The sequence below is a fragment of the Diceros bicornis genome, chromosome 3 (assembly GCF_020826845.1).
Source record: "Diceros bicornis minor isolate mBicDic1 chromosome 3, mDicBic1.mat.cur, whole genome shotgun sequence".
In the NCBI taxonomy this organism is placed as follows: domain Eukaryota; kingdom Metazoa; phylum Chordata; class Mammalia; order Perissodactyla; family Rhinocerotidae; genus Diceros; species Diceros bicornis.
In genome coordinates this window covers 48,457,799-48,484,841 of record NC_080742.1, presented here as the reverse complement: position 1 = coordinate 48,484,841, position 27,043 = coordinate 48,457,799, and the positions used below count along the sequence as shown (strand labels likewise).

General features: G+C 37.4%; 1 protein-coding gene across 2 annotated transcripts in view; it reads right to left on the bottom strand.

Moving 5' to 3' along the window:
- The window catches only part of KLHL7 (kelch like family member 7), a 59,754-nt gene that overhangs the window by 17,347 nt on the left and 15,364 nt on the right, over nt 1-27,043 (bottom strand). For both annotated transcript variants that reach the window (XM_058527150.1, XM_058527158.1), the window contains exons 2-7: nt 26,369-26,471; nt 25,382-25,475; nt 24,985-25,109; nt 17,584-17,759; nt 15,066-15,240; nt 3,805-3,947 (exon numbers count right to left, since the gene is read on the bottom strand). In XM_058527150.1, the coding sequence (XP_058383133.1) occupies nt 3,805-3,947; nt 15,066-15,240; nt 17,584-17,759; nt 24,985-25,109; nt 25,382-25,475; nt 26,369-26,471 (816 nt within the window). The remainder of the gene's footprint in view (nt 1-3,804; nt 3,948-15,065; nt 15,241-17,583; nt 17,760-24,984; nt 25,110-25,381; nt 25,476-26,368; nt 26,472-27,043) is intronic.

Genomic DNA, 27,043 nt, shown 5'->3' with positions numbered 1-27,043 from the left:
TGCTTAAATTGTCTCCTTTGAAGGAGATCAATTCAATGAAAATGAACGTTCTTGGCTGGTATAAGACACACACAAATGGGTCCCATTTAATAACAGTTAAAATCATTTTAACATTTCTGAAAATATTAAGTTCAAGAATTTCAAAATAAAACAATTTCTATACAGTACTTCTTATTAAGCAGTCTACTGGAATTGAATAATGAAATAATGTTCATTTTGGGAGATTCAAGGTTAATAACAACTTATAATGAAATCAGCCCCCCTCCAATTATTTTAATATTAGAAATAATAAAGACTAATCTACTTATATTAAAATATTATATACAAATAATAGTAAATGGTGAAAGTTTTTCAAGATGAAGTTTTAGCAAAAAGAAGGGAGGGATTGGTACTTCTAATAGAAACAGTAAATAAATGGGATTGTTAATAGTGTTAGCTTCAGGAAATAAGGGATAACTGATGAAATGAGGATGTTTTTATTGGTAATTATTGCTTCAATTATTTGAATTTTTCCACCAGAAGTCTAAAAATTTGTGGTTGAATACACAAAAGATTAATTACTTATGGACCACTTATAAGAGCAAAGTAAGACATCAAATGAGAATTCTGAAGTTACAGTCTCACTTCCAGGCTCGTGTAGGATATGCATCTCTTTTCAACTGTCCAATAAAAAAAAAAAAATCAAGGAAAGTGTTAGAACTACAGACCAAAAACAAACAAACAAGTGCTAAGAGTCATTCCATATTTGCCTTATTCTAGAAACAATGCTCTCTGCCTTCTAAATGAAATCAGGGTTCTTCTTGTCCCTCTGTACATCAAAATAGTCATCTACTTTATTTTAAGGTAAACTATTTCCTACCAAAACTTGGTTTAATTGCTTTTTCACCACCAAAATCAACACCATAGTTAGGCTTTGGGAAACAAGAAGGGTGTAACTACTAGCAACACCTGAAAGCTTATGGTTTGTAGAATTATAATTTAAACTGCTATGATTTCAATTTTTGCTTGGGGAAAAAAAAGTATATTTATCATTTTCCTGCTCTTGGCTCAAAAGGATCCTGAAAAATTAAAAAACACAAATTGAATAACCACTGAAATTTCAATAGTCTTAACCTTACCTGGTGTAAAATAGATGTGCAGGTGTATCAACCTCTTAAGCACACTAACATTGTGCTTACTGATTGTATTGCACAGGCCATGAAGCCTGACGGTACCTGCCAGTCACCCAGTCTTCCACTGAGAAAGGAAGCCAGATGTCTTTAGTAAATAAAAAGTCAGCCTACATTCTGGAGATGCAGGAATGAATCAGAGATAGATGTACGAGCTGAGAGCAGCCCAATAAGAACAGTCCAATTATGAGTGAGTAATTGATCTAACCCAATCCTCCCTCCTCGAGGAGGTATTTTTGACATTTGGCAGCATACTTACTCTACGAGTTACGATGCTAAGAATTATGGCAAGAAAGAGAAGCTGTTGCAGATCTCCTTCTCTACCAAATTAGAGGAGGAACTGCTGCCTTGGAGGAACTGCTGAGACTGGTGACTGTAGTTGTTGCAGCACAGCCAGAGGTGGTCTGCTTACTAGACCCAATTAAAAGCACCACTGACACTTGGCACATAGCCAACAGTTTAGCTAATGCGTATTTCTGTTCCTGTCTGCCCAGAGTAGTAGATGGAATTTCTTTTCAGGTGGCAGGGAAAATAAAATAATTTTATTGTCTGACCTCAAAGATCTCTTGACTCTCTAGCTGTATGCCACAATCTAAGCTGCAGGAGTAGGCCAACTTACTTTAAGAAGGTACTATTTTTTCAGAAAACAGCTCCTGGTTGGCCACTAGGTTCTGACAGACAGCAAATGTCTGACACCAAGGGAAACCATGTGACCATATCATTAACCCATTTGGACCAGTTTTATCTAATCTACATAATCACAGACATAGCATGCCTTCCACCAATAATGTGGTATGTCAACACAAGACTGGTCTTACGGAAGTCCCAAGGGCACAGAATACCTGAAAAAGCTAATCACAACCCCTACCCAGTAGGCCTTCACCTGATTCACTGCCTTATCCCTCAACCACAGTTATGTTTTCATGGAGGTATTCCCTATAATTCAGCTCATAAATCTGAGAGGCATGAGCTTGGTTCATTTGTAATAGTACTAGACAAAAGTAGACTGCTAAAGCATTATAGCCCCTTCAAGAATGGAACTGAAGGACGATACAGTACAGAAGAAACATATTCTGATTTGGCAGAATTTCAAGCAGTTGCTTTTATTGTCCATTACACCTTTCAGGAGGGAAAGCCTGAGGTCAGTTTTTATCAATTCTCGGACAGTGGCTAATGGTTTACCCAGATGGATGTAGATTTGAAATAAGCAAGAATGGAAGATTGCTAACAAGGAGATTTGCAGAAGGATAATGTAGATGGACCTCCAGAAAGGACATACATTTGTGTCCCATGTGAATTCTTACCAGAGAGCCCACAACTGCAGAAGTCTCTTAATAATCATGTGGACAGGATTGCATCTATGTCTTTCCATCCCAGTTTGGTGCTTGCTTAATGGGTTTATGAGGGACCACAGTGGCAGTGATAGAGGCTGCATAAGCCAGCTGCTATAAGAAGCTAATGGACTTTCCTTCCCTAAGGTGAACGTGGCTATCCGCTACTGGCCAGTGCCCACTTTGTCAGCAATATGGACCAATCCTAAGCCCTTGATTTGTTACCATACTTTGAGGGAACCAGTTAGTTACCTAACACCAGGCTAACTACTGGGACCTTTCTACTGTTGAAGGGACAATGCTCTGCTCTCACCGGAATTGATACTTATTCTAGATTTGGATTGGCCTGTGCTGTCTTTTGCACTTTTGACAACATCACCATATGTGTTTTTATAAATGCCTTGTATATCATCACCACAGTATTACATAGAATGCCTCCAAGGACCTACTTCACAGAGAAAGAAGTATCAGACAAGTATCCTGATGTCAACACATGCTCTGGACTCATCAGGTATCTATCATCAACCAATAATGGGACTACAAAATGATGAAAGAGACCATTATGTGCTTAGATTCAACACCAGTTATGGATACCACCTTATAAGGTTGGGGTGCTATCTTTCAGGATTGTGGTATTTGCTCTGCCCCAGCAATATACACAGTATCAGCAAAATATGGTATTAGCTCTCCCACAGCCAAAAACACAGGTCTAAGAAACAAGGGGTAGAAATACGAGTGGATTCTCTCAAGATTATAACTAATAATCTATTAAAAAATTGTGTTTCTGGACCTATGACTCAGGCTCTACTTGCATAACATGCAATAGAAGACACATTCAAATTGGTGATCATTTCGAGATGGTTGGATTAAAGGTAATTTTATCTTTTTTTGTCATTTTCTACATTTTCCAAATTTTCTAGAATGCCTTTGTGTTACTTTATATTAAAACATAATTACTCAAGAAAGAAAACACATCTAGCTCTGGAAGCAGATTTTCATTGAAAATGGCACATAAGAAAAGCAAAGAGTTGCTAACAAAACAAGGTAAGACAGGAGCACTAGCTTTCCATTTTCTTTGGGAGTGGTTACTATACAGTGCTCCTCAGCAATTACGGAAACATTTGAAACTAAGTCTCAATTTCCTTATCTGCAAAATGAAGATGATACTATATATCTCATAAGGTATGTGAAAGAACACCATAAACTGTAACATCTCTAAAGGCATGAGTTATTACTACTGGTGGTAGGTGAGTGTCTGTGTGCTCAGTGCTTTCAAAACCAGGACAAGAATAAAAATTAGTTACCTTTGGATTAAAATATCTACAAGACTGTGGCTGGGAGCCCCCAAATAGGGCTATGCGGTAGTCATGTTTCTTTCTTCTGGGCCTTGTGCCTTCCACCAGTTCTTCTCGATCTTCTGGAGACAGTAGATGATACCTCATTCCACCTGTAGAAAAATACATGGTAACTCTTCACGTAACTCGTCAAGAACTTCAGGCACTTCAACGTTTTGCAAGGGAAATACTCAGATATAACCATGCTTTTATTTCTGTCATCTCCCTATAGCATTCAAGGAAAGAGGGAAGGGAAAGAGGCAGGACAAACATAAGGACCTAAGTCTTATCCAATTTATTATTCTCAGCAATCACCACTATTCTAAGGTTGCCCCATCCACTTAGTATACACCAGTGAATTATCCTGCTCTTCAAGCAATAGCTGCCAAAATCATAATTATTGAAATCCAGATCTCCTAATCTAGTGGTTCTCAACCTTAACTGTACATTAGAATCACCTAGGAAATCTCTGCAACTATCTATACCCGGGCCCTACCACAGTCCAATTAAATCAAAATCTCTGGTGGTTGGGCCCAGACTCTAGTATTGCCACTTAAAATGTGGTTCAAAGACCAGCATCTTCAGCATCGGAGAGTTTCTTAGAAATATTGAATCCTAGAACCTACCCTAGACATACTGAATCAGAATCTGCATATTTAACAAGATCCCAAGATAATTTAGATGCTCATAAAACTTTGAGAAGTACTGTCTTAGACGATTCTAAAATGCAATGAAGATTCAGAACTATTGTGATCTAATGGGACCCTTTTCCCTCAGCAATTCCTTAATTTTGTCAAGGGCCACTTAACAAACACTGTTTTAAGGTATCATCTCCAATCAGTGTGGGAAAGGTGGATTTTTTCAATAAATGATGTTAGACAATGGTATAGAGAAAAAATTTGTACCCCTACTTCATATTTTACTCTAAATTCCAAATCAATAGAATATTTGAATATGCAAAAAATCTCAAAAATGTACTAAAAGAAAAATATGGTAGTTTCTTTTTTTTAAAAATAGGCCCAGAATGGGGAAGCCTAAGAAAAGACACAACACACAGAAGCTGTGAAAAAGGTATTTAGACTTAAGTGCATAAAATTTTAAGTTAAATTACCACATGGCAAAAAGAAAAAACAAAATCAAAAGACAATGACAAAAAAGGAAAATATGTATTAATCATATAAAAGACAAATACAGGGGAGGGCCCGGTGGCGCAAGCAGTTAAGTACGCACACTCCACTGCGGCGGCCCGGGCTTTGCCGGTTCGGATCCTGGGCTGTGCACCAACGCACCGCTTGTCAAGCCATGCTGTGGTGGCGTCCCATATAAAGAAGAGGAAGATGGGCATGGATGTTAGCCCAGGGCCAGTCTTCCTCAGCAAAAAAAAGAGGAGGATTGGCAGATGTTAGCTCAGGGCTGATCTTCCTCACCAAAAAAAAAAAAAAAAAGACACATATAAAAAGATGCCCTATTGCTTAATAATAACATTAAGACCAGCAATCTAACAGAAAATTAGATGAAGTATCTGAACACAGTTCACAGAAAAAGAACCTCAACAACTCCTAAACATACAAAAAGTTGCTCAAGTGCCCAAGTTAAAGAAACACAAATTAAAACCATACTTTTTCACTTATCAGATTGGCCAAGCTCAAACTGTCTGGAACACAGTGTATGATAAAGTGTGGGTAAGCAGCACCCTCCTACATTGCTGGTGGGGATGTGGACAGGTACGAACTATCTGGAGGGCAATGCAGCGTGATCCACGAAAATGACAAATGCCCTTGAGCGCAGTGATGCCCCTTCTAGGAGTTGATCAACCTAAAGTCTACTGTCAGGGAAGTGGCTAAAAAACATGGCCATTAAGAAGAATGAGGGGGACAGCTCTGTGGCCTAGTGGTTAAGTTTGGAGCACCCCACTTTCGTTCCTGGGCATGGAATTATACCACATGCCGCGGCCATGCCGTGGCAGTGACCCACATCCAAAACAGAGGAACACTGGCACAGATGTTACCTCAGCAAAAAAAAAAAAAAAAAGAATGAGGAAGGATAATACAAACACTGGAACGATCTCCAAGAAATAATGTGGAATGAAAAAAAGCAAGTTGTAGAACAGTATACAGAGTGTGATATCATTTCTATTTTAAGAATTTATTTTTATGCATACCTATACATATTTCATATATAGTAAGTTATATATAGACATGCAAGTAAATGACTGCGTATGCACACACTCATGATTACCTCTGGAAGAACATACAATAATGGCAACCTCCAGCACAAGGGGATGAGGGGATAGCGAACAGGGGTATGAGAGAGACCTACTTTTCACTATAGAGCCTTATATACCTTTTTGAATTATACATGGTGTGCAGTACATATTATTGGCCCCAAAATAAAACAAACGATTCTAAACACATGCAAAAACACTTCTGTACACAAGGCTGTGTGGGGCCTTTATAAGAGGAATAGAGAGAGAAGACAGGTTTGGAGAACAGTCTGTGAGTGAATGAATATCAGTATTTAGCATTTCCTTCCATTTCAGAGTTTGAGTAGAAGCACTGGCATTAGAACAGCTAGAAGCCTCAGTGGTCAAGGCTCCAGCACATGTTCTAGGTCAGAGGTCAGCAACTTTTTCTGTAAAGGGCCAGACAGTAAATACTTTAGGCTCTGCAGGTCACATATGGCTTCTGTCACATATTCTTCATTCGTCTGTTTTTTACAATCCTTCACAAGTGTAAACACCACAGCTCAAGGCTGGCTTTAGCTGGTGGGGTGCAGTTTGCTGACCTCACCCCACTCCTCCTACTCTAGGTCTAAGACAGTGGTTCTCAAAGTGTGGTTCCCTGATCAGCAGCAGCAGCATCACCTGGAGACTTGTTAGAAATCCATATTACTGGACACTACCCCAGACTTTCTGATTAGAAACTCTGGGGTTTGAGCGTCACTGTTCTAGAAGGTTCCACACAGGCGACAGGTGTACTGTGAAATCTATGAACACAATAGCCCCAGAAAGTGAAGACAGGTGGCACAGAAGGAGACAGGAGGGAACTGCTTCCAGGCAACGAGCCACTGGGTAAAAGTGGCTGACTACAGCCAACTGTGCTGAGCTGGGGCTCCTTCACTGAGGGGTTTTTTCCTCTCTAAGGACAGGTCTGGGGACAAACACTCTAGCACCTTTCCCTGTGGAGCTCCTTGCTCCTTATGCTTATTCCTTTGGGAGTTATTCTTTTGAGAGTAAGGTATTCTCATTTGCAAATTTTGCATAAGAACTTGCCCTTGTAGTGACTTTGACTCTGTTCTTCATTTTTATTTTACAACTCATTTCCTTTTAGTTGTAAATTCTTTATTTTACTTTTATTCTATTTTTCTATCATCTTTTCTGTTTTTCTTCTACTTTCAAAATCTTTTCTGTTTTTCTTCTACTTTCAAAAGGCAGCACTAAGTCAGATGGTAGGAAGGTAACTGATGATCTGAAGGAGGGAGGCTGGAGGCCTTCTTTCCCCTTTTTAGCTCTGCCCAGGTCCAAGAGCCTGGAAGAGTCTCAGCTGCTTGCATTTAGTCAAGGAGTTAGAGAACTGACTGTTCTTTATTTTTTAGAAAAAGGAAAAGAAAAAAGGTAATAAGCCTGGTAAATCAAAAACTAAACAAAACTTCCTCCTCAAGAGCCTAATCCCCACACTTGGTTGAATTTCTGCAATAATCCTGTTATCCTGTTTCTAAATCAATTCAGAATCCACATAACTAAACACTCTGAGACTGGGTAGTTGTCTTCAACAGCTCTGTATGTATGAAGCATGTATGAAGAAAGAGGTGCAGCTCTCTACCCAATGAAACTCGAAGGCCAGAAAAATAATACATAGTTTGGGAATGGAGACATAATAAAAAAAAACCCTGACACTAGCATGTGTGAAATCCAAAAGATGAAACCCTTTATCTAATGGCAAATTCTTGGTCCCGATTCTTTTTCATCTCTCTGCACTTAAGAGGCTAGTGGCTACCAGTGGCTAAACTTCTTAAAACTCTCTCTACTCCTTGGTTTTCAAGACACCAGCTTCGTTTGAGTAGCTCTGTGAATTCTCCTTTCCTGGTTCTTTTCCTCCTTCCATCCCTTAAATGTAGATATTCATAAGGATATGTCCTTGACTCATACCCTCTTCTCTTTTTCCCTAGACAACCTTAACTATGTTCAAATACATCTAGTCTTTTTTTTTGTGTGTGTGTGAGGAAGATTGGCCCTGAGCTAACATCTGTTGCCAATCCTCCACATTTTGCTAAGGAATATTGGCTCTCAGCTAACATCTGTGCCCAACTTCCTCTTTTTTGTATGTGGGATGCCGGCACAGCACAGCTTAACGAGTGGTGTGTCAGTCCATACCTGGGATTCAAACTTGTGAACCCCGGGCTGCTGAAGCGGAGCACGCAAACTTAACCACTATGCCACTGGGCTGGCCCCTAGTCTGGTATTTTTTAAATTTCATTTTTATTTAATGAAAAGGTATTATACCATACACTGTTTTATGCTTTTGCTGCTTATGAAAATTTTCCATATTACTAGACTTTCAACCAAAATATTTTTAGTAACTATAGAGCATTCTATTGTATGGATATATCACAATATTTTTCCAAACTAGGGGACAATATTGGGTCAATTTACCTAAAACCACAACATTATTAAGTAGTAGCTATGTGATAAGTCTAATGGAAATTTTACTTAACTTCCAAATCAAGGAGCAAGAGACACTATTTAATAATTAGGACACTCAAACCTATTACCACTCTTGAGAACGATATCTTAGGCAGGAGTGAAAGCGTTCATTTCTCTTTTATTTTCTTCCTTAACTTTGTGCCTGAAACCAACTACACCCTAAATGAAATGTCCAGATGAGGCACCAAAAACAACTTAAGGGTTCAAAGTAGGTTCAAACTCCCTTCTGGGGTAGGCTTTCTTATTCATCACATATAAATTAAAATCTGTACTGCTGCCCCTTTTATGGATACCGTCCATGTGGTTTTTGGTTTAAGATGAATTCAAGAAGAGCCCAGGAGAGTTAGCAGGAGTATATTTCACTAAGCAAATCATAGTCATTACATATTTCATGCCTGTTTAAAAGACAATCTAAACTTCTACTTACAGTAGTATGAAAGATTTGACTTTCAAAAATACCACCCTGCTACAAAATAACTATAATGCTGGAAAGAATAAAACAAACATTCTTTTAAATGCATAGCTAAGATCCCATGCAAAAGATTAGAGGAACAAAAATGAAGAATGAACTAAACATCAGAAAGGTAAGTATTAAGAGACCCTGGAGCTACTCTGAGGGCTTTGGATAATACTGGAAACCTAGAAATCAATTCTACTGGCTGTATGAGGGAAAGAAGACAGTCTTGGACTTCTACAAGATAAGGTGCTAGAACTGAGATCTCTGCCTAAAGCTGACCACTTGGATTGCATATGCATTTAGTGAAAAGATAAGCCAAGAAAAAAAATCTGCCTGAGGTAAAGTCTCCCTCCTTTGAGAATTTATAATGACAATCCTGCCCTCATGCAAGTTGGAGGTTTGAATCTACCCTACCTGCAACTCTAGGAAACCACAAGCCAAGAAAAATTCAAAGTAATCTTGGATTGTTGTGTCCCAGGGCACTTGGCAAAAGCAAACACTCTTCCCCTCTTGAGGAAAACAGGGACGATCCCCAGGAATACAATCCAGGCCTCCCAATATTCCTTGAGATTAAGATCAATCAAATATAAACTCATAATCCAAAATAACAAAACACATTAAGAATTAAGCCACCAAGAATAAGTCAACAGAACCAACAAATAGCAGCATCCAGTCTTCAAAGACTTCAGATATTGGTATTATCAAACACAAAACATAAATAACTGTATTTAAAATGCTTAAAGAAATGAAAGAAGTGAAAACATGAGCAAGGAAAAAAGACCATCAAAAATGACCAACCTGATCTTGAAAAAATGAAATATTTAATTAATAATCAAAACTGAAAGGAGGAGTTGAACAATGGACTAGAATAGAAATAGATGAAAGAATAACTAGTGAACTGGAATACAAATTTGAAGGAATCACCCCAAATGCAACAGAAAGAGACAAAGATGAATGAAAAGTTTAAAAATCATGGAGGGAAGATTTGATAACGTTTCTAATTAAAATGCGTGAAGGAGTGGCACTATTAGAAGAGATCATGGCTGAGCATCTTCTAAACTTGATGAAAAACACAGACCCCCAGACTCAGGAAACAAAGCAAATACCAAGCAAGATAAACACACAAAAATGGATGCCCAGACATATTTGGTGCTAAACACCAAAGCTAAGAAAATCTTTTTTTAAAAGCCATAGAAAAAATTCAGATTATCTGCAAAGAAGGACAAGTAAACACCCACAGTGATGATAAGGGCATGGTGAAATAATATCTTCAAAATGTTGAGAACAAGTATGTTCAACCTAGAATTTATGCCAAGTTAACTTTTCATTTAAGAACAGGGTGAATAAAAAGACATTTTCAGATAACATTTTCAGAATAGTTTACAATCAATAGACCGTAAACGTATGAGCTTTGTAAAGGATGTTCTTCAGGAATATGAAAAATACTCTCAGAAGAAAAGTCTAAGATACAAGAAGAAATGGTGGGCAAAGAAACTGCCAAACATGGATAAATCTAAACACTCACTCACTATATTTAAAAATAAATTTTTTAACGTCCCATTTGGAAGGTTAAAAAAAGAGAACTAAAATACAGGACAACAGAAACACGTAAGAAAGAGGTAATATGAATTAAAGTGTTGGAAGATTCTTGTTTTCTTCAGGAGAAGAGTAGAAATATTAATGTCTAAGGTACACATGTTAAAATACAAAGCATAACCATTAAAAGGACTGATACAGAGTGTAAAAATTCTCAAACAGTAGAGGGAAAAAAATGAAGGAAAAAACCTCCATCCAAAAGAAGACAAGAGGTAAGAGAAGCAGAAAAAATTGAAACAAAGCACAAAATAAGATGTTAGAAATAATTACAAATATGATAGTAATTACAATAAATTTAAATGGTCTACAACTCACCAGATAAAAGATAGTCAAAATGGATTAAAAAATGAAAATGAAGCAATATGCTATTTTTAAGAGATCAACCTAAAATATAAGGAGGCAAAATGTCTAAAAAGAAATGATGGATAAAGACAAACCAGGCAAACAATAACCAGATATATATAAAGAACTTATACATCTCAACAACAAAAAAACAAACAACCCAATTAAAAAATGGGCAAGGTCTGTGGCGCAGCGGTTAACTGCATGCGCTCCGCTGCTGGTAGTCCGGGTTCGGATCCCGGGCGCGCACTGACACACCGCTTGTCAGGCCATGCTGTGGCGGCGTCCCATATAAAGTGGAGGAAGATGGGCACAGATGTTAGCCCAGGGCCTAACATCTTCCTCAGCAAAAAGAGGAGGATTAGCATGGATGTTAGCTCAGGGCTGATCTTCCTCATAAAAAATAAAAAAATAAAAAATAAAAAAAATAAATGGGCAAGGGATCTGAACAAACATTTTTCCAAAGAAGATATACAGATGGCCAACAGGCACACGCAAGATGTTCAACGTCACTAATTACTAGGCAAATGCAAATCAAAACTACAATGAGATATCACTTCATGCCCATTAGAATGGCTATAATTAAAAAAACAAGAAATAACAAGCATTGGAGAGGATGTGGAGAAAAGAGAACCCTCACACACCGCTGGTGGGAATATAAACTGGTGCAGCCACTATGGGAAACAGTATGGAGATTCCTCAAAAAATTAAGAATAGAACTACCATATGACCTAGCCATTCCACTTCTGGGTAGTTATCCAGAAAAGATATTTGCATCCCTAAGTTCTTTGCAGCATTATTTACAATAGTCAAGACTTGGAAACAACCTAAGGGCCCATCAGTGGATGAATGAGTAAAGAAGATGTGGTATATATACACAAAGGAATACTACTCAGCCATAAAAAAGATGAAATCTTGCCATTTGTGACAACATGGATGGACCTTGAGGGCATTATGCTAAGCAAAATAAGTCAGATGGAGAAAGACAAATACAATATGATTTTACTCATATGGGAAAGATGAAAAAAAAAAAAAACCACACACGGAGAGAAAGCCAAATACCAAATATCGTATAATTTCACTCATATGTGGGAGATAACAACAACAACAAACACACACACAGATATAGAGAATGGATTGGTGGTTACCAGAGGGGAAGGGTACAGAGGGGAGGGCAAAGGAGTACATGGGCACATGTGTACGGTGATGGATGGTAATTAGACTTTGGGTGTTGAACGTGATACAGTCTACACAGAAATAGAAATATAATGATGTACACCTGAAATTTATATAATGTTATAAACCAATGTTACCTCAAAAAAAAAAAAAAAACAACAGCTAGCAGATAGACAGAATGTTAAACCTAAACGGTTGTGGAAGGAGATACCAATGAGAAGCCAAATTACCCTGCAGAACCCTGGAAAGGCTCATAACTGGAGATACCAAGTGTCCCAGAAGGTGGAGTAGGGCTAAAAACAAGAGAACTCTAAACTTCTGAATAAACAACTGAACTGCCAGGTCTCCTTCCCCTACTGCACAGTCAGGTACCTGCCATGCCTTCCCCACTGTAGGAGACAGGAGGATTGGTCTTTGGAGATACTGAACCAGAGATGTTCCAGACTCAGGGAACCACACAGAGAAGGGCGTGAGACTGAAGACAGGAATTAAGTTAAAGTGTGTAGACCAAAATCTTCCCCCACCCGGCACCCAAACATGTACCCAGCTACACGAGAAAATATCTACAGACACTGACGTTTGGAGATCCTCATTTAACAAATGGTCTGGCTATTCTGATTATCCTACAGTTCAGCCCAAGAACTGAGAAGCACATTCACACATACAGCCTTATTTAAGAGTTTCATAAAAACCCACTCTTATAAATGATTCACAGATGAAACCAAACATTTAAGAAAAGCTTCCAACAACAACAAAAACAGAAAAAAAAGAAAAAAAAATTCAAAGATCATTCAGAAAATGCAGACAAGGTAAGAAAACTTCAAAGGCACTATAATGCTACTTTAGAATGATATTACAGCTGTGAAATAAGAAATTAGAGAACAAGTAAAAGGTCAGAGAAATTTAAAAGATAGCTGAAATAAAATTGTTTAATGAAAAATTGAGGCTATCTCCCAGGAGAGAGAACAAAGAGGATAATCAATTACAGAAGAATCACAGTACCAATAATAGAGAACTGAGAAATCTGTGGCTGAAAAGATAGAGAATGCCGAATATGATAACTCAAGGAAAAAAAAAAAAAAGATGCACATCAAGGTACATTATCATGAACTCTCAAAACATCAGGGTAACAACAACAACAAAAAGACCTTAAATGCTTACAAAGAAGAATAGGACAAATACATAAAAGGATCAAATCAGCATCAGATTTCTCAAAAGTAACACCGGAAGCCAGTAAATAATGGAGCAGTGCCTTCAAAATTCTACCTGAAAATGACTTGCATGATAATTCTATACTCAGTTTAACTATCCTTCAATATTTTATGGTAAAATAAAGATATGAAATCTTGCCATCTGTGACAACATGGGGACCCTGAGGGCATTATGCAAACTAAAATAAACCAGACAGAGAAAGACAAGCACTGTTATGACCTTTCTTATACGTGGAGGATTTCTTATACGTGGAGGAGTAAGCCTCTCTTATACTCTTATCTAACCAACCAACCAAAAAAACCCAACCTCATAGATTCAGAGAACGGATTAGCAGCTCCCAGAGGCAGCCAGCAGGGGGAGAGAGAAATGATAATAAACTGTTTTTTGTTTTTAGTTTAAATAAATTAAATAAAAACTTAAAAAAAAAAATAGAGGATGGCAAAAAGACAAACAGGCATTTCATCGAAGATGAAATATTGATGTGCAATCCCATTTGTGATAAATGCAAATTAAAATCACAATGAAACACCATTTTACACCTCACAGTCGGGCAAACACTTAAGAATGGGAGTAAACAGGTTGGCTCAGATGTGGAATAACAAGAACTGTCATTCCCTGTTCAAGGGAAGATCAACAGCTTGTCATTACACAGCACAGGTGGACAAGCATATACCCTGTGTTTCATTAATTCTTACCCAAGGCATAGAGCAGATACATGTAAACCATTTCCAAAGCAAAGAGCTAGAAATACTCAAATATCCTTGAACAACAGATTGGACAGATTCTGGTATATTTAAAGTATGGACTACCAAATAGTAAAAATAAATCAACAACATACATCAATATGGATGAATCTCAGAAACCAATGCTGAACACAAAATAAAAATTACATCACCAAAGGATAATCACCAAGTGATTCTACTTATATAAAGAGCCAAAAGAGGAAAAGCCAAAGTATTGTTTATAAATATGTACATATGCATATGGAAATCTCTAATGAAAGCACGGGAATGTCAGAGGGTTGAGATACACAGAGGAATTACAATGTTCTATTTCTGAAGCTTTGTGGTGAGAATATGGGTATTTGTTTTACTATTATTCTTCACATATTTATATTATCTATGCACCTTTCTTTGTATAATATACAAAGGGACATCCCAGGATAGCAGAGAAGGGAGGCCCAGGGCGAGAACTGTGCCTTAGGCCTAGAGAGCAAACAGTCCATACTGGAATAGGCAGAAGGAAGACTCTACAAGGGACGTTTCCAAGAAATAAAATAGAAGCAACAGACTATTTAATTGTACAGACAATTTTATTAAGTGGCATTTTACAGAGGTGTTGAGGGGTTGAGACTTGGCCTGCAAGTCAAGAAAAACCAAGAAAATGAAAAAATACGGCAATTATTAACTCCAGGCCAAAAAAACCCACGGCTGTTTAAGAAAGAACATGTGATCACAGTACACTATTTGGCTTAAGTAAAATAAAAAAGCAAACACCAGAAACAAAGTGCACAGAAGCTATTGTATACAAAAAGAGAAAAAGCACATGCAATTTTTACCTTCTATCACACAACATCCCTATAAATTAAAGGCTGGGGCTAAGTCCCCTCCAGGTAGACAGCTGAGAACCCCAAGAGATTAATTATCTGGAAGAGCAAAGTCTTGAATGTTTCTCTCTGGCTACTGAGTCTGATCCATTCTAACTGGCTACATGATCAGGTTATAAACGGATATTAAGGCAACTTACTTATCACCATCTTAAGGCATTCAGGATTGTCTTGAATAAGTGGTTCAGCTTGTACGGTTTTACTTAAGAAATTCTTTGATATAAGAGGAAACCTGACTTTAGCAAGGATATCAACCATAAATGGCTGGCGATTAGGTTCGTCGTATTTCAACCACCTGACAGCAGCATCATAAACCTAAGGGGGAAAAACAGCATAGTAAAGTTCTTAGATGGCAGCAACATTTCCAATTACGTATGTTGACTCTCACATTGAAGGAGGAGAACCTCACGGACACAACCACTTATTTCCAATATTTTATTCAGATATTTGTTTTCATCCCCAAACACCTGCCTGTACTTCAGAACAGTTCACACACTGCTCCAGTGATTCTCGTAGGCAACATGTTTTTTAGAACTAATTACTGCCACAATAATGTAATGACAAGGAAGATGTTGACTTTTTAAAAACATTTTTCAAAACAAAATACAGCTTCCTTTTCAGAAGTAGATATGATGTACATTTGTACTGAAAAAAAATCTACTGGTCAATGATAGTTTGAATATGTACTCATTTGGTACCAGGAAAACAGGTTAATTTCCTGAGGCCTTCCATCCCAGGAGATACGAAGGTCACCCACACTTTTATTTCAATCTTTAATATTCCTGAATTGTGAATTGATAGACATATCTGCTTTCCAGAAACTTTAAGATATAAAAATTCTATATTTAAAAAATAAATTACAGGATATTTATATAACAATGGTTTTCCAAAATAATACCGGAGCATTCATTTAACTGCACTGAACAAGGCCAAGTTCATTAACATAACTGACTTACAAATCATTAGTTTAAACAAACTGAAAACAAATCTATTATTTCACATACACACACACACACCACACACGTTCGAGCTAGTTAAATTAGTTAATTTTGGTGTGGTGTTAATAAGGCCTAAGTTCTGATCTCCCTATGAGTTATTTAATTTTTTATGGGAATTGATCTATTTTTTTAAATAAACTTTTTATTTTAGAATAGCTTCAGATTTACAGAAAAGTTGTCAAGATAGTGCAGAGTTCCCATATACCCTGCACCCAGTTGTTAAAATGTTATGTTAGTATGATACTCTTGTCACAATTAATGAACCAATATCGACACATTATTATCAACGCCCATACTTTAAAAAAAAAAATTAGTTTTTATCTAATGTTCTTTTTCTGTCCTGCAATCCCATAAAGGATACCACATTACATTTGGTCATTATGTCACCTTAGGCTCTTCTAGACTGTGACAGTTTCTCAGATTTTCCTTGTTGCTGATGACTTTGAGAGTTTGAGTTCTGGTCCGGTATTTTGTAGAATGTCCCTCAATTTGGGTTTGTCTGATGTTTTTCTCATGACTAGACTTGGGCTACAGTTTTTTTCGAGGAAGACCACAGAGGTGACATGCCTTCTCATTACATTACATCAAGGGTGCATGCTATCAACATGACTTATCACTGACGATGTTAACCTGTAGGTAGTGTTTGCCAGGTTTCTTCAGTCTAAAGTTATTTTTTCTTCCCTTTCCATACTGCATATAAGTCAGTTAATTTTGATCATAGAACTCAGTTTTTTCTTTTCGCGTAGTTAGATCTTTCAGATCCAACCTGTCAACTTGGAAACTGATACTCTGGGCCATGAAGACGACTGGACAAAAGAACCTGGCTCAGTGCAAACCTTTTATCTTTAGAATAAAAGTAACTCAAAGCATATGATCTTACGGTACCTCTACTAGTTTCCTATTGCTGCTGTAAAAAATTATTACAAACTCAGTAGCTTAAAATACAGAGAAGGACGTGGGACTGAGAACAGGGATTCAGCGAATGTCTGCATATTAAAGTGTTACCCCACCCCAATGCCTGTGTCCAGCTTGCACCTCTGACACTTTATCTGACAGTTCTGGAGGTCAGAGTCCAAAATAGGTCACACCGGGCTAAAGTCAAGGTGTCAGCAGGGCTGCTTGAAGGCTCTAGCGAAGAAACCATTGCCTTGCCTTTTCCAGCATCTAGCAGCTGCCTGCATTCCTTGGCTCGTGGCCCCTTCCTCCAGTCAGCAAGGGCCAGTCAAGCCTTTCTTGACACTGACTCTTCTGCCTGTCTCTTCCACATTTCAGGACCCTTATGATTACTTTGGGCACACCTGGATAATCTCCTCATCTCAAGATCCTTAACTTAACCACATCTACAAAGTCCCATTTGCCATGTAAGATAACATATTCACAGGTTCTGGGGATTAGGATGTGGACATCTTTGGGGGAGGCACTGTTTTGCCTACCCTGGTACCCAATAGCTTTATCTCTACCAAGTGGCCTCTCAAATAGCCGGCTCTTACAAACACCTGAGACTCACTTTTCCTATGAAACAGACTTTGGAATACTCTGTTTAACGTAAAGAACACATTCTCTCCTAATATAACTCTTTCCTTGTCATGTATCCAAACATGAGGCATAAGAAATCAATAAGGACATTTCTAAGAAAAATGTGAGAGGGCACTGTCATCACCTGATCCTCTGCTCTCACAGTCAGAGTGTCCTGGTTGAGGAGATGTGTAACTCGCTTGACATCAAGTTGTAGAAACTCATCAGTTTTGTAAACTTCAGTAAAATGCTGATGAATAAAGTCATCTGCGGTTGCTTTCAACTCAGGACAGTCCAGACACTCTGCTAGCACACTTATACCTAAATACAACAGAAAATTATGAATAGAAAATCACTTTTTAAAAAATCAGACACACAATGAAGATAAACTATGACTCCAGGAAAGCAAGACTGAATGAATTTCATAAATCTGGAGGCTTTTCTGTTCCATTGATTTGTCTATTCTTATGCCAACACTATACTGTCTTATGTATGACTGATTTTGATATTTCATAGGACAAGCCTCCTTCAATGTTTTTTCAAACTTTTCTTGGCTACTGTTAAACATTTTCCCTTGCAAATAAATTTTAAAATAAGCTTATCATATTCTACTCAAAAAAATCCTGATATGACTTTAATTAGGATTGCACTGAACTTTTAGATTACTTTGGGGACAGCTGACTGTTCTGCAATATGGGGAACCTCCACCTACGAACATGACATGTATCTCCATTTATTCAGATTTTTTATGATCTTCAATGTAATTACACAATTTTCTTCATAGACATCCTATACATTGCCCATTCAGCCTTTTCCTAGCTATTTTATCTTTTCTTTGGGAGGAAAGATTCCCCCCTAAATTGGTTATTAATGTGTTATATCAGGGGTCTGCAAAGTACTGTCCATGGGCCAAATCCAGCCCACATTCAGCTATAGGGTCTGCAGCTAAGAACTTTTTTCATATTTTTAAAGGGTCATAAAGAAAAAAAAAAGGAGAGGGAAGGGTGAGGGATGGGAAAGAAAGGGGAGAGAGGGGGAGGAGGAGAAGGAAGAGGAGGGGAGACAAGGACCATATGTCTCTGGCCCACAAAGCCTAAAATATTTACTGTCTGGCCCTTTACAGAAAAGGTTTGCCAACCCCTCTCCTAAACAAAACCACTGACTATTGTATGTGATCTTTGTGGCAGGCCTCCTTTCAAAGTCATAAGCTGAATTTTTTTCAGTTCATTATCTTTGATATTCTATGTTTCAACTTCATGTTGCCTTCAGATAGTAAGTTTTGATGCTTTCATATTTATACCATAAAGGTTCTCATAACTGATGCCTGCTAATGAATTTATCAGACTAGCTGTCATTTTCTAAATACACTGACCAATGCCATGGCATGCTGGATGCTCATGGCGAGCAGCCTGCTACATCCATACACTTATGCTCCCATCAGGGAGATGATATTTTCACCAAGAACTAGTAATTGTTTCTTAACTAATTTTCGGCAGTTGAATTTGTTTTAATTATGCAATCCAATTAAATGTCAGGCAGATCAATAAAATATGGAAGTGAAAAGAAAGTAGTTGTTTCTATGAAAACTGATTTAAGGTTTAAGACAGACTTGGAAAAACTCAAATTAGGAATGACCAAGATAACTCATAAGATCCAAGCAAACACTGCAAAATTCTAGAGGGATTCTGTAATCAGACTCTCTCACTAAGTTCTCAATTCATTTTAAGGAAACTAAAAATAAAAAATCATAAATGATATATTATTGGTATGATTTATGTAAGACAGACAATGGATCAATATTCAAATAACAGGCTTGGTCTTACAGTTACAGATGGGAAGATTGGTATACTTATGTATTACATTAAAGTAACACCTTTACAGCGGATACTATCTTGTTTAACCCCTCACTGCCTTAATGACATTTTAAAATGGCCAATCAACTACTCCTCTGATTATGCCTGATAAGAAAGCTTCTACTATTACCTTATTTATTTTTTGACATTGCATTGATGGAAATCTCCAGCACAAAGTTGAATAGCAGCATGTTTCCCTGTAAAGAATATTTGCTATAGGTTTCAGACACTTAGAGGTTAATTAGGTATACTATTTCTAGTTTAAGAGTGTTTTTTTTCAAACATCAGGAATGGGTACTGAAAACACAAAGGTGCCTTCAGCATTTGTTGCTACGATTGTAAGTATTTATGTTTTTCCTATAGCTTGTTAGTATAATAAATTATATTAGATTTTTTTAATGCTGAATCATTCTGGCATTTTTGAAGTAAATCCTACTTGGTCACAAAGTATTATCATTATTATTTTAATTAATAAACTTAATCTTTTTGATTAGTTTTAAGTTCACAACAAAATTGAGTTAGAAAGTACAGAGTTTCCATATACCACTGTACCCACACATGAACAACCTCCCCTACTATCAATATCCCACACTAGAGTGATAGAGTATTTTTTTAAATACATTCATTGATGGATTCGATTTTTTTTTTTTTTTTTTGGCTGAAGAAGATTCACCTCTGAATCTGTTAACATCTGTTGCCAGTCTTCTTTTTGTATGTGAGCCGCTGCCATAGCATGGCCACTGACAGGTGAGTGGTGTAGGTCCGCACCTGGGAACTGAATTCAGGCCGCCAAAGTGAAGTGCGCAGAACTTAACCACTAGGCCACTGGGGCTGGCCTTGATTTTTTTTTTAATTCCAAAAATTTTTAGAATTTACAAAACATCACTGTTTCTAAGTGAAACTAAAATTTTATGTGTGTTTGCACACGTGCACACATATGTTCTTCATCCAATGTTGGCATCATGATAACTCTACCTTTGTAGAATGAGCTGGGAAGTTTTCTATCCTTGTCTATTGATGTAGAACAATTTATATAACATGGCATTAATCTTTCCTTGAAAGCTTGGTAGAATTAACACATAAAACTATCAAGCCTGAAGCATTCATTTGGAACAGATCTTTACCTTTCCAATGTTTCTGAGGTTATTGGTTTTAGGTTTTCAACCTTTAAAGACAATTTCGGTCGTCTTTCATATTTTGATGTTGTTTCTTCTTCGATCTTTTCTAATTCTTGATGTTGTTTGTTCTTTGATCTTTCCTTGCTGAATAGACTTGTTAAGTCTGTGACTGTTTTATAACGTTCTTTGAAATAATTAGCTTTTGTTTTTCTAGCCAAGTCTACAGTCTATTAGTATTCTTTTTCTACGAATTTATGCTTTAAAGAATATTTTCTACTTTCATTAGGTGTTTAAAAAATTTTTTTTCCTATCTGTTTGAGTGAAATAGTTAAATGAAGAAAAAATAAAAATAAATGCATTTAGGGGCCAGCCCCGTGGCGTAGTGGCTCAGTGCTTGCACTCCGCTGCCGGCGGCCTGGGTTCAGATCCTGGGCGTGCACTGACACACCGCTTGTCAGACCACGCTGTGGTGGTGTCCCATATAAAATGGAGGAAGATGGGCACGGATGTTAGCTCAGGGCCAGTCTTCCTCAGCAAAAAGAGGAGGATTGGCATGGATGTTAGCTTAGGGCTGATCTTCCTCTCATACACACACACACACACAAATAAATTAAAAGGAAAAAAAAATGCATTTATTTGGAAAACATTTTAAGACTACAAATTTTCTTCTAAGAAATACTTTGATAACATTCCAAAGATTTTGATTTATTCTGTGCTTATTGTCAAATGTTTATGTGTAGGCTGTAAATTCATTTTTAATACCCCTTTAAAAGTATTTTTCTAAATAATTCTTCAGTTAAATTTCTAAGTGTTCAGAATGGGGTGGGAGGAAATAGCTCTCCTTTGAGGTTAATTTCCAGTTTCACTGCACTGTAATCAATGGATATTGATTGAAGAGCCTGTGTCTCTTCTCTTTTAGATCTCCAGATTTTCTGTGGCTGGTGATCAGTATTTGTAAACACTCCAAGGTATCTGAAAACTATTTGTGTTCTCTAGTTACTGGGTAAAATATTCTGTGACATCTACCTAAATAAGTTTGTGTTATTCAAATCCTTACACTTTTTCTAAGCTTGATTTTTGAGATTTCTAGATTTTTGAGATTACTCAAAAACCTTTCAGTAAATTTCTTTTCTGTTTAAACCAGCAAAAGTCAGTTTATTTTGCTTGCAACTAAGACAGCTGACCAGTACATCCCTATCTTGAGATCTTTACCTCTCACTAGGCGGTGGTACTTCCCCTAATACTTTTCTCAGAAGGGATATAGGTGATTACACACTGTGTCTTTGCAATATCCCAAATGAATGATGTCTTGGAATATAATTATTTTTTTCTCCCTCTTTCATTTGCATATCTTGTGCTACTATCTTCTAACTTTGTGTTGCAGATAAAAAATAAGTGTCATTCTGATTCTCTTTCTTTTCTAAGTAACCTGTTACATCAGTTATCTATTGCTACAGGACAAACAACTCCAAAACTCAGTGGCTCAAAATAACAAAAACGTATTATTTCTTCAAATTGTATGGGTCAAGTGCGTGATTCTTCTGGTCTGGGCTGGCTTAGCTAATCTCTGCAGTCAGCTGGCTGCTCAGCTGGGGACTGGATGGTCTACGTTGGCCTCAGTTACATATCTGGTAACAGGCAGGGTGGTTGGTGTCGGGGACCTCAGCTGGGATAGCTTATCTCTGCACCAAATGGTCTGTAGTCTTCTTTTCATAATGGCAGAAGCATTCCCAGCAGCAAAGGAAAGCAAGCCCCAACACACAAGTATTTTTTAAGCCTCTGCTCATATCACATTTGCTAATGTCCCATGGGCTAATGCAAGGCACATGGCCAACCTCAAATTACAAGGGAGGAAAACAGACTCCATCTCTTGATGGGAGGAGTTACAAAGTCACATTGAAAAGGGATACATATAGGAATGGAAAGAATTCATGGCTAATTTTTGGTAATTTACCATACCTCCTCTCTCTAAACTCTTACAAATTCTTTCTCTATATTGATTTTTTAAAATTATGGTAAAATGCACATAACATAAAATTTACCATCAACGACATTTAGTACATTCACAATGTTGTGCCACCACCACCACTATCCAGTTCCAGAACATTTTTATCACCCCAAATATAAGTTCTTTCTTGATCTTTGGAAGTGAAAAATATCGCCAGAATATATCCAGGATATAGCATAGTTCACTGATCAGGTCTGGTACTTAGTATAACTTAGTCTGAAAGTTAAAGTTTCTTTAAGCTCAAATAAGTTTTTTTCTATTACTTCTTTGATTATTGCTTTTCTTCCAGCTGTTCCTTCTGGAATTACTACTGCACATTACTGTCCCTAGATCTTCCTTCCATGTCTTGCATCTTTTCAGTAATGGTTTCCATTTCTCTGATTTTTGTTTTGTATCATGAGGCAGTTTCCTCTGTCTGATCTTTAGTTTGATTTTTAGGTATATCCATTCTACTTTTCAATTCAACTGAATTTCATGGAAAATTATGGTTTTTTCCCCCTTCAAATGCATCCTTCCTATTTTAAGTTCTCTTCCATTTCTTACATTAAATTTCCTTATAGGAGCCAGTCATTTTGGCTGTTTAGCTTGATTTTCTGTCCCTCAAACTACAGGCTTTCCTTTAACTTGGTATGATCTTTGCCCAATTCCATCAGCTGCCGTGGGCTCTTTTGAGTGCTTGTGGATGTCAGACTGTTGGGATTTTCTGGGCAGCAGAGAACTGACAAGTGGTGAAAACTAAAACAAGAGTTCTTCAATCAGCTCACAGGGAGAGTCATGCTCAGGACTAAGCAGAAAGCTGGATGGAGCAGTTTCCCTGGGTATTGAGTGACTGCACATGGTCCAACTGGCTGGGCCACTGTCTGCCTCAGGCTTAGCCAGAGAATCAGGCTCCCTTCTAGGCTGTCCTTCCTCCCAGCTTTGTAAACAGTGGTGACAGAAGGCCTCCAGAGGTAACATTCCTAAATGGTCTCCTCAGAAGCCCAAAGTCTAAGATGTGGTTAGCACAAACTTGCTCCCGGTCTCACACTATGCTTTGTATTGCCACAACCACTCTCTACTTTTGCTGGTTTTCTTTCTAGTTGAATCACCCCAGTAGGAAATTTAGAATGCTAGGGAGTCAGGGAAACATACTTAAGCCATCATCTTCTAAAAACTTCTTTAAATTCCCTTTTTATAATAAATTTTGTGAAGATATTTATTTATATAAGAGAAACTAAACTTAAATCTCAGGATTTAAACTTAAATCCCCAAACTATGGCCCAGAAAGATGGAGGGACTCATCCCAGAGCATCTCTGTTGTACAGGTGGGATTAAAGGCCGGTCTTTTATTTCTTAACATAGGAATCTTTTCACTATGTAGATCCATGGCTACCTTTCAAAAAAATTCCATCAGTATATTCACCTGCATAGCTGTTTCCCTCCTGCTCCATCTAGTCCAATTCCTTCTCTGGATACCAGAAACAATCTCATTCCCATCCCCTTTGCCTAGCTTTTATCCCTCCCTAAAATTTATTCTGCTTCCTTTCTACCTGCCTTCTAAGATCTTTTTCTCTGTACCCTCAGTGAGGGGTGGGGTGGGGTGCCAGATGGAGTAATGAACTGTCTAGTAGGAGGGGAACCTAGAAAAAGGGGGCACAGAGGAGGCTTTTAACACTTCACGTGCGTCTCCACAAGCCCTCTGCCCCAGCCTTCGGCTTCTTGTCATCAGCAGCCCTCATCTTCTCCTGTGGGTCAAAAATTTGAGCACTGGCTGGATTCCAAGGCCTCTCTTTCTACTCTTTTTGATTCTGCTTTCCTTTCCTCCCTGCTTTCCTAGCACTCCTACCCTGATCCTCTTCCCCTCTGAATCACAGCAAGGGTAGGAAAATGCAATTACAAAGATCTGGATGTTCATTCATGTGCCACTAAGGATGACCTCACAGCGGAAAGCATACCACACTCCGGAAAACTCTGATCAACTTTTTCTGCTTCTCCTGACATCAAATACAAAATACTTACTTTATTAATAGCTTTAAAATGGAGTGCTACAGCAATCCCTTAATTAGTATCTTAATTTACAGTCTAGGACTTTCAAGTTTTCTAGTATAAAATAGTTAGCATATTTGACAATGTGGGGAGATAGCACGGTGTAGCAATTAAGAATAAGAGTCCTTGAATTCTAACGCCGGCTCCTCCACATACTGGCTATGTGACCTCAGGTAAGTTATACAACCTCCGTTTCCTCATCTGCAACAGACTACAGTAATTATAAGTGCTTCAACAAAGGTAAACATTCATGCTTATGTTATCATATATCATACCACCACCAGATGCAATCCTTATCTTAGATACACAAAATCTCATTATTAAAGCTATTTTATATTTTGGAAAATATTGATACAGTATTTAATGGGCTTGTTGCTGCCCAGGTTAATATGCATTTCCCTAAGCTCCTCTTAAAATGTATTCCTAGAAAATTTTCTAGTGGACAATGTCTTTAAAACTAAATGTGGATACTTATAATTGCTTTTCTCCTTTATTAAAATATAAAGACTTTAAAAAAAAAAAATAGGAATCTGATTTCTTACCAAGACAATTTGAAGCATCAACTTGCTCTTTCAAAAAATCAACACACATTTTCTTCACAGGTTCAATCTGGTACTGGTTTGCTGCATCTAACAAAGACTGAACGTTGTTGCTATTCACAGAAATTCTGCAAATAATTTAAAGTGAATATTAACTTCCTATAATTTTTTATTATTTAAATAATGCTACGGTAGAATGTATCGTAGTAGTCCCTGAAATTAAACAAAAAATTAAACTTTTCAGTTCCTGAATTATTATGGCACAGGATCCTCAAACTCCCGTGTCCTTATAGTTTTTCAGGCTGAAAAATTTGGAGCACATCGATTTGTCACAACAGTGCTTTGCATGGTAGATCCCAACCCTACTCCTCTACAACAGAAATGATTCTTCTTAACTTACCTAGCAGTATAAGCAAATTCCACAAGTTGTTCAATAATGTCAGGTTCAGCATCTTTGAGCTCTACTTCAAAGGACTTTGATTCAAGCATGTTAGCTAAAATGAAGAGAAGAAACATAAATGCCATGAGTATACTATGAGTCTAACAGAGGAACTAGAACATTCTAGGGATGTTAAATATGGAGAAGAATAATAGGACAGTTCTCTCTGGAAGAAAATACCTTAGAAAGCCCAACATTCCTAGAATAAATGCAAATTAATTCTTCACATATGAGATGTGTCAAAGTAATCTAAGAAATTAGTGAATTAGTATACTTCTTAAAAAAGAGCCTAAGTGAACAGAGAGACATAAAACTAGATTTAGTATTTCCCCAAGTCCTAAAATAATTTAGTAGTGCTCTTTTAAACTGCTATGAGTAAAATACCTCTGATGTAGCCGGAACAAAACTACGATGACAATTATATATATAGTCAGCTATAGCTTGCAAAGCTCTCACTCTTCCTAAAACCCCTGGTAGGTAGCCAGAGCACCAAACAGAAAACTTGAGCCAGATACATTATATAACCTGATCAAGGTCATAAAACAGAACTAAGTAAAGGAACCAGGACTTGGACCCAGTTCCCAACTCCCAGTCGAGGGTTCTTTCTAGTATGGTATGCCATATTTCATTTTTACTTCGATTAACTTCCTAGATAAAATGTCTTAAGATTGATCTGCTCCTTTGCCTTTCCACCTGAGGTTAAGAAAAAACCCCGGGGCATTCCAGGACAAGCTGTATCTCTATCAATAAAGACATTGGGCCTTTAGGGCTAATGAAAGGACATTTGTCCTCTGATCCATCATCACCATGACCACTTTTCAATCTCTTCACTGTTCTATGGCCTTAAGTTCTTAAGTGCTTTAAAAACTAGGAAGAATGGCATATTTTCATTTAGACACCACATCATTCTCAAAGAAAAAATGATATGTTTTACTTTAAGATACTTACTTGTGAACATTAAGTTAAAAAAATGACTGGCTGCAGCAAGGACAACTCGATGAGCAGGTATCTTTCTTTCTTGGACCATAAGGATCACATCACACAATGTTTTCTAATCAAGAGAGAAATAAATAAAATTAAAAGGGGCTCACTGGGCCTAGCTTAGCAAACATATAAAACAGGTGCCTGCCAAATGCTTTATCTCTATTTTCTATTTAAATCTAGTTTTTTTTCCAGCACAGAATATATAATATATGATCTATTTAGGAAGGACATATAGAGTTGCTGTCATGAGTCTGCTGTATCAAAGTTTGGCACCGAGTTTCCCAACAGTCAGGAAAAAAAAAGAAGAGATTCTTAAATCAGAAAAGAAATAGTCTACTAATTCTTTAGGGAAGCCAATTTTTTTTTTCCTGACACAAATTCTAAGATATTTCTAATGGTGAGATTTTATGGTGACATTAAACAATATAATGGCAATGTCCTTGATGGTTTTTCAAACATAGCAATCTGTTTTTTTTCATTTATCTATCCTTGATAAAATCCAGAGTACATACTGCATTTCCCAAGAAAGCAGCCTTCATAGATCTAACTTGAAACAGAACAACTCAAAATACACAGAGTGGATGAATGGAATGTCCACTCAGCAATCTTGTGAAGAGGAACTACAGGATGGGCAAGAGA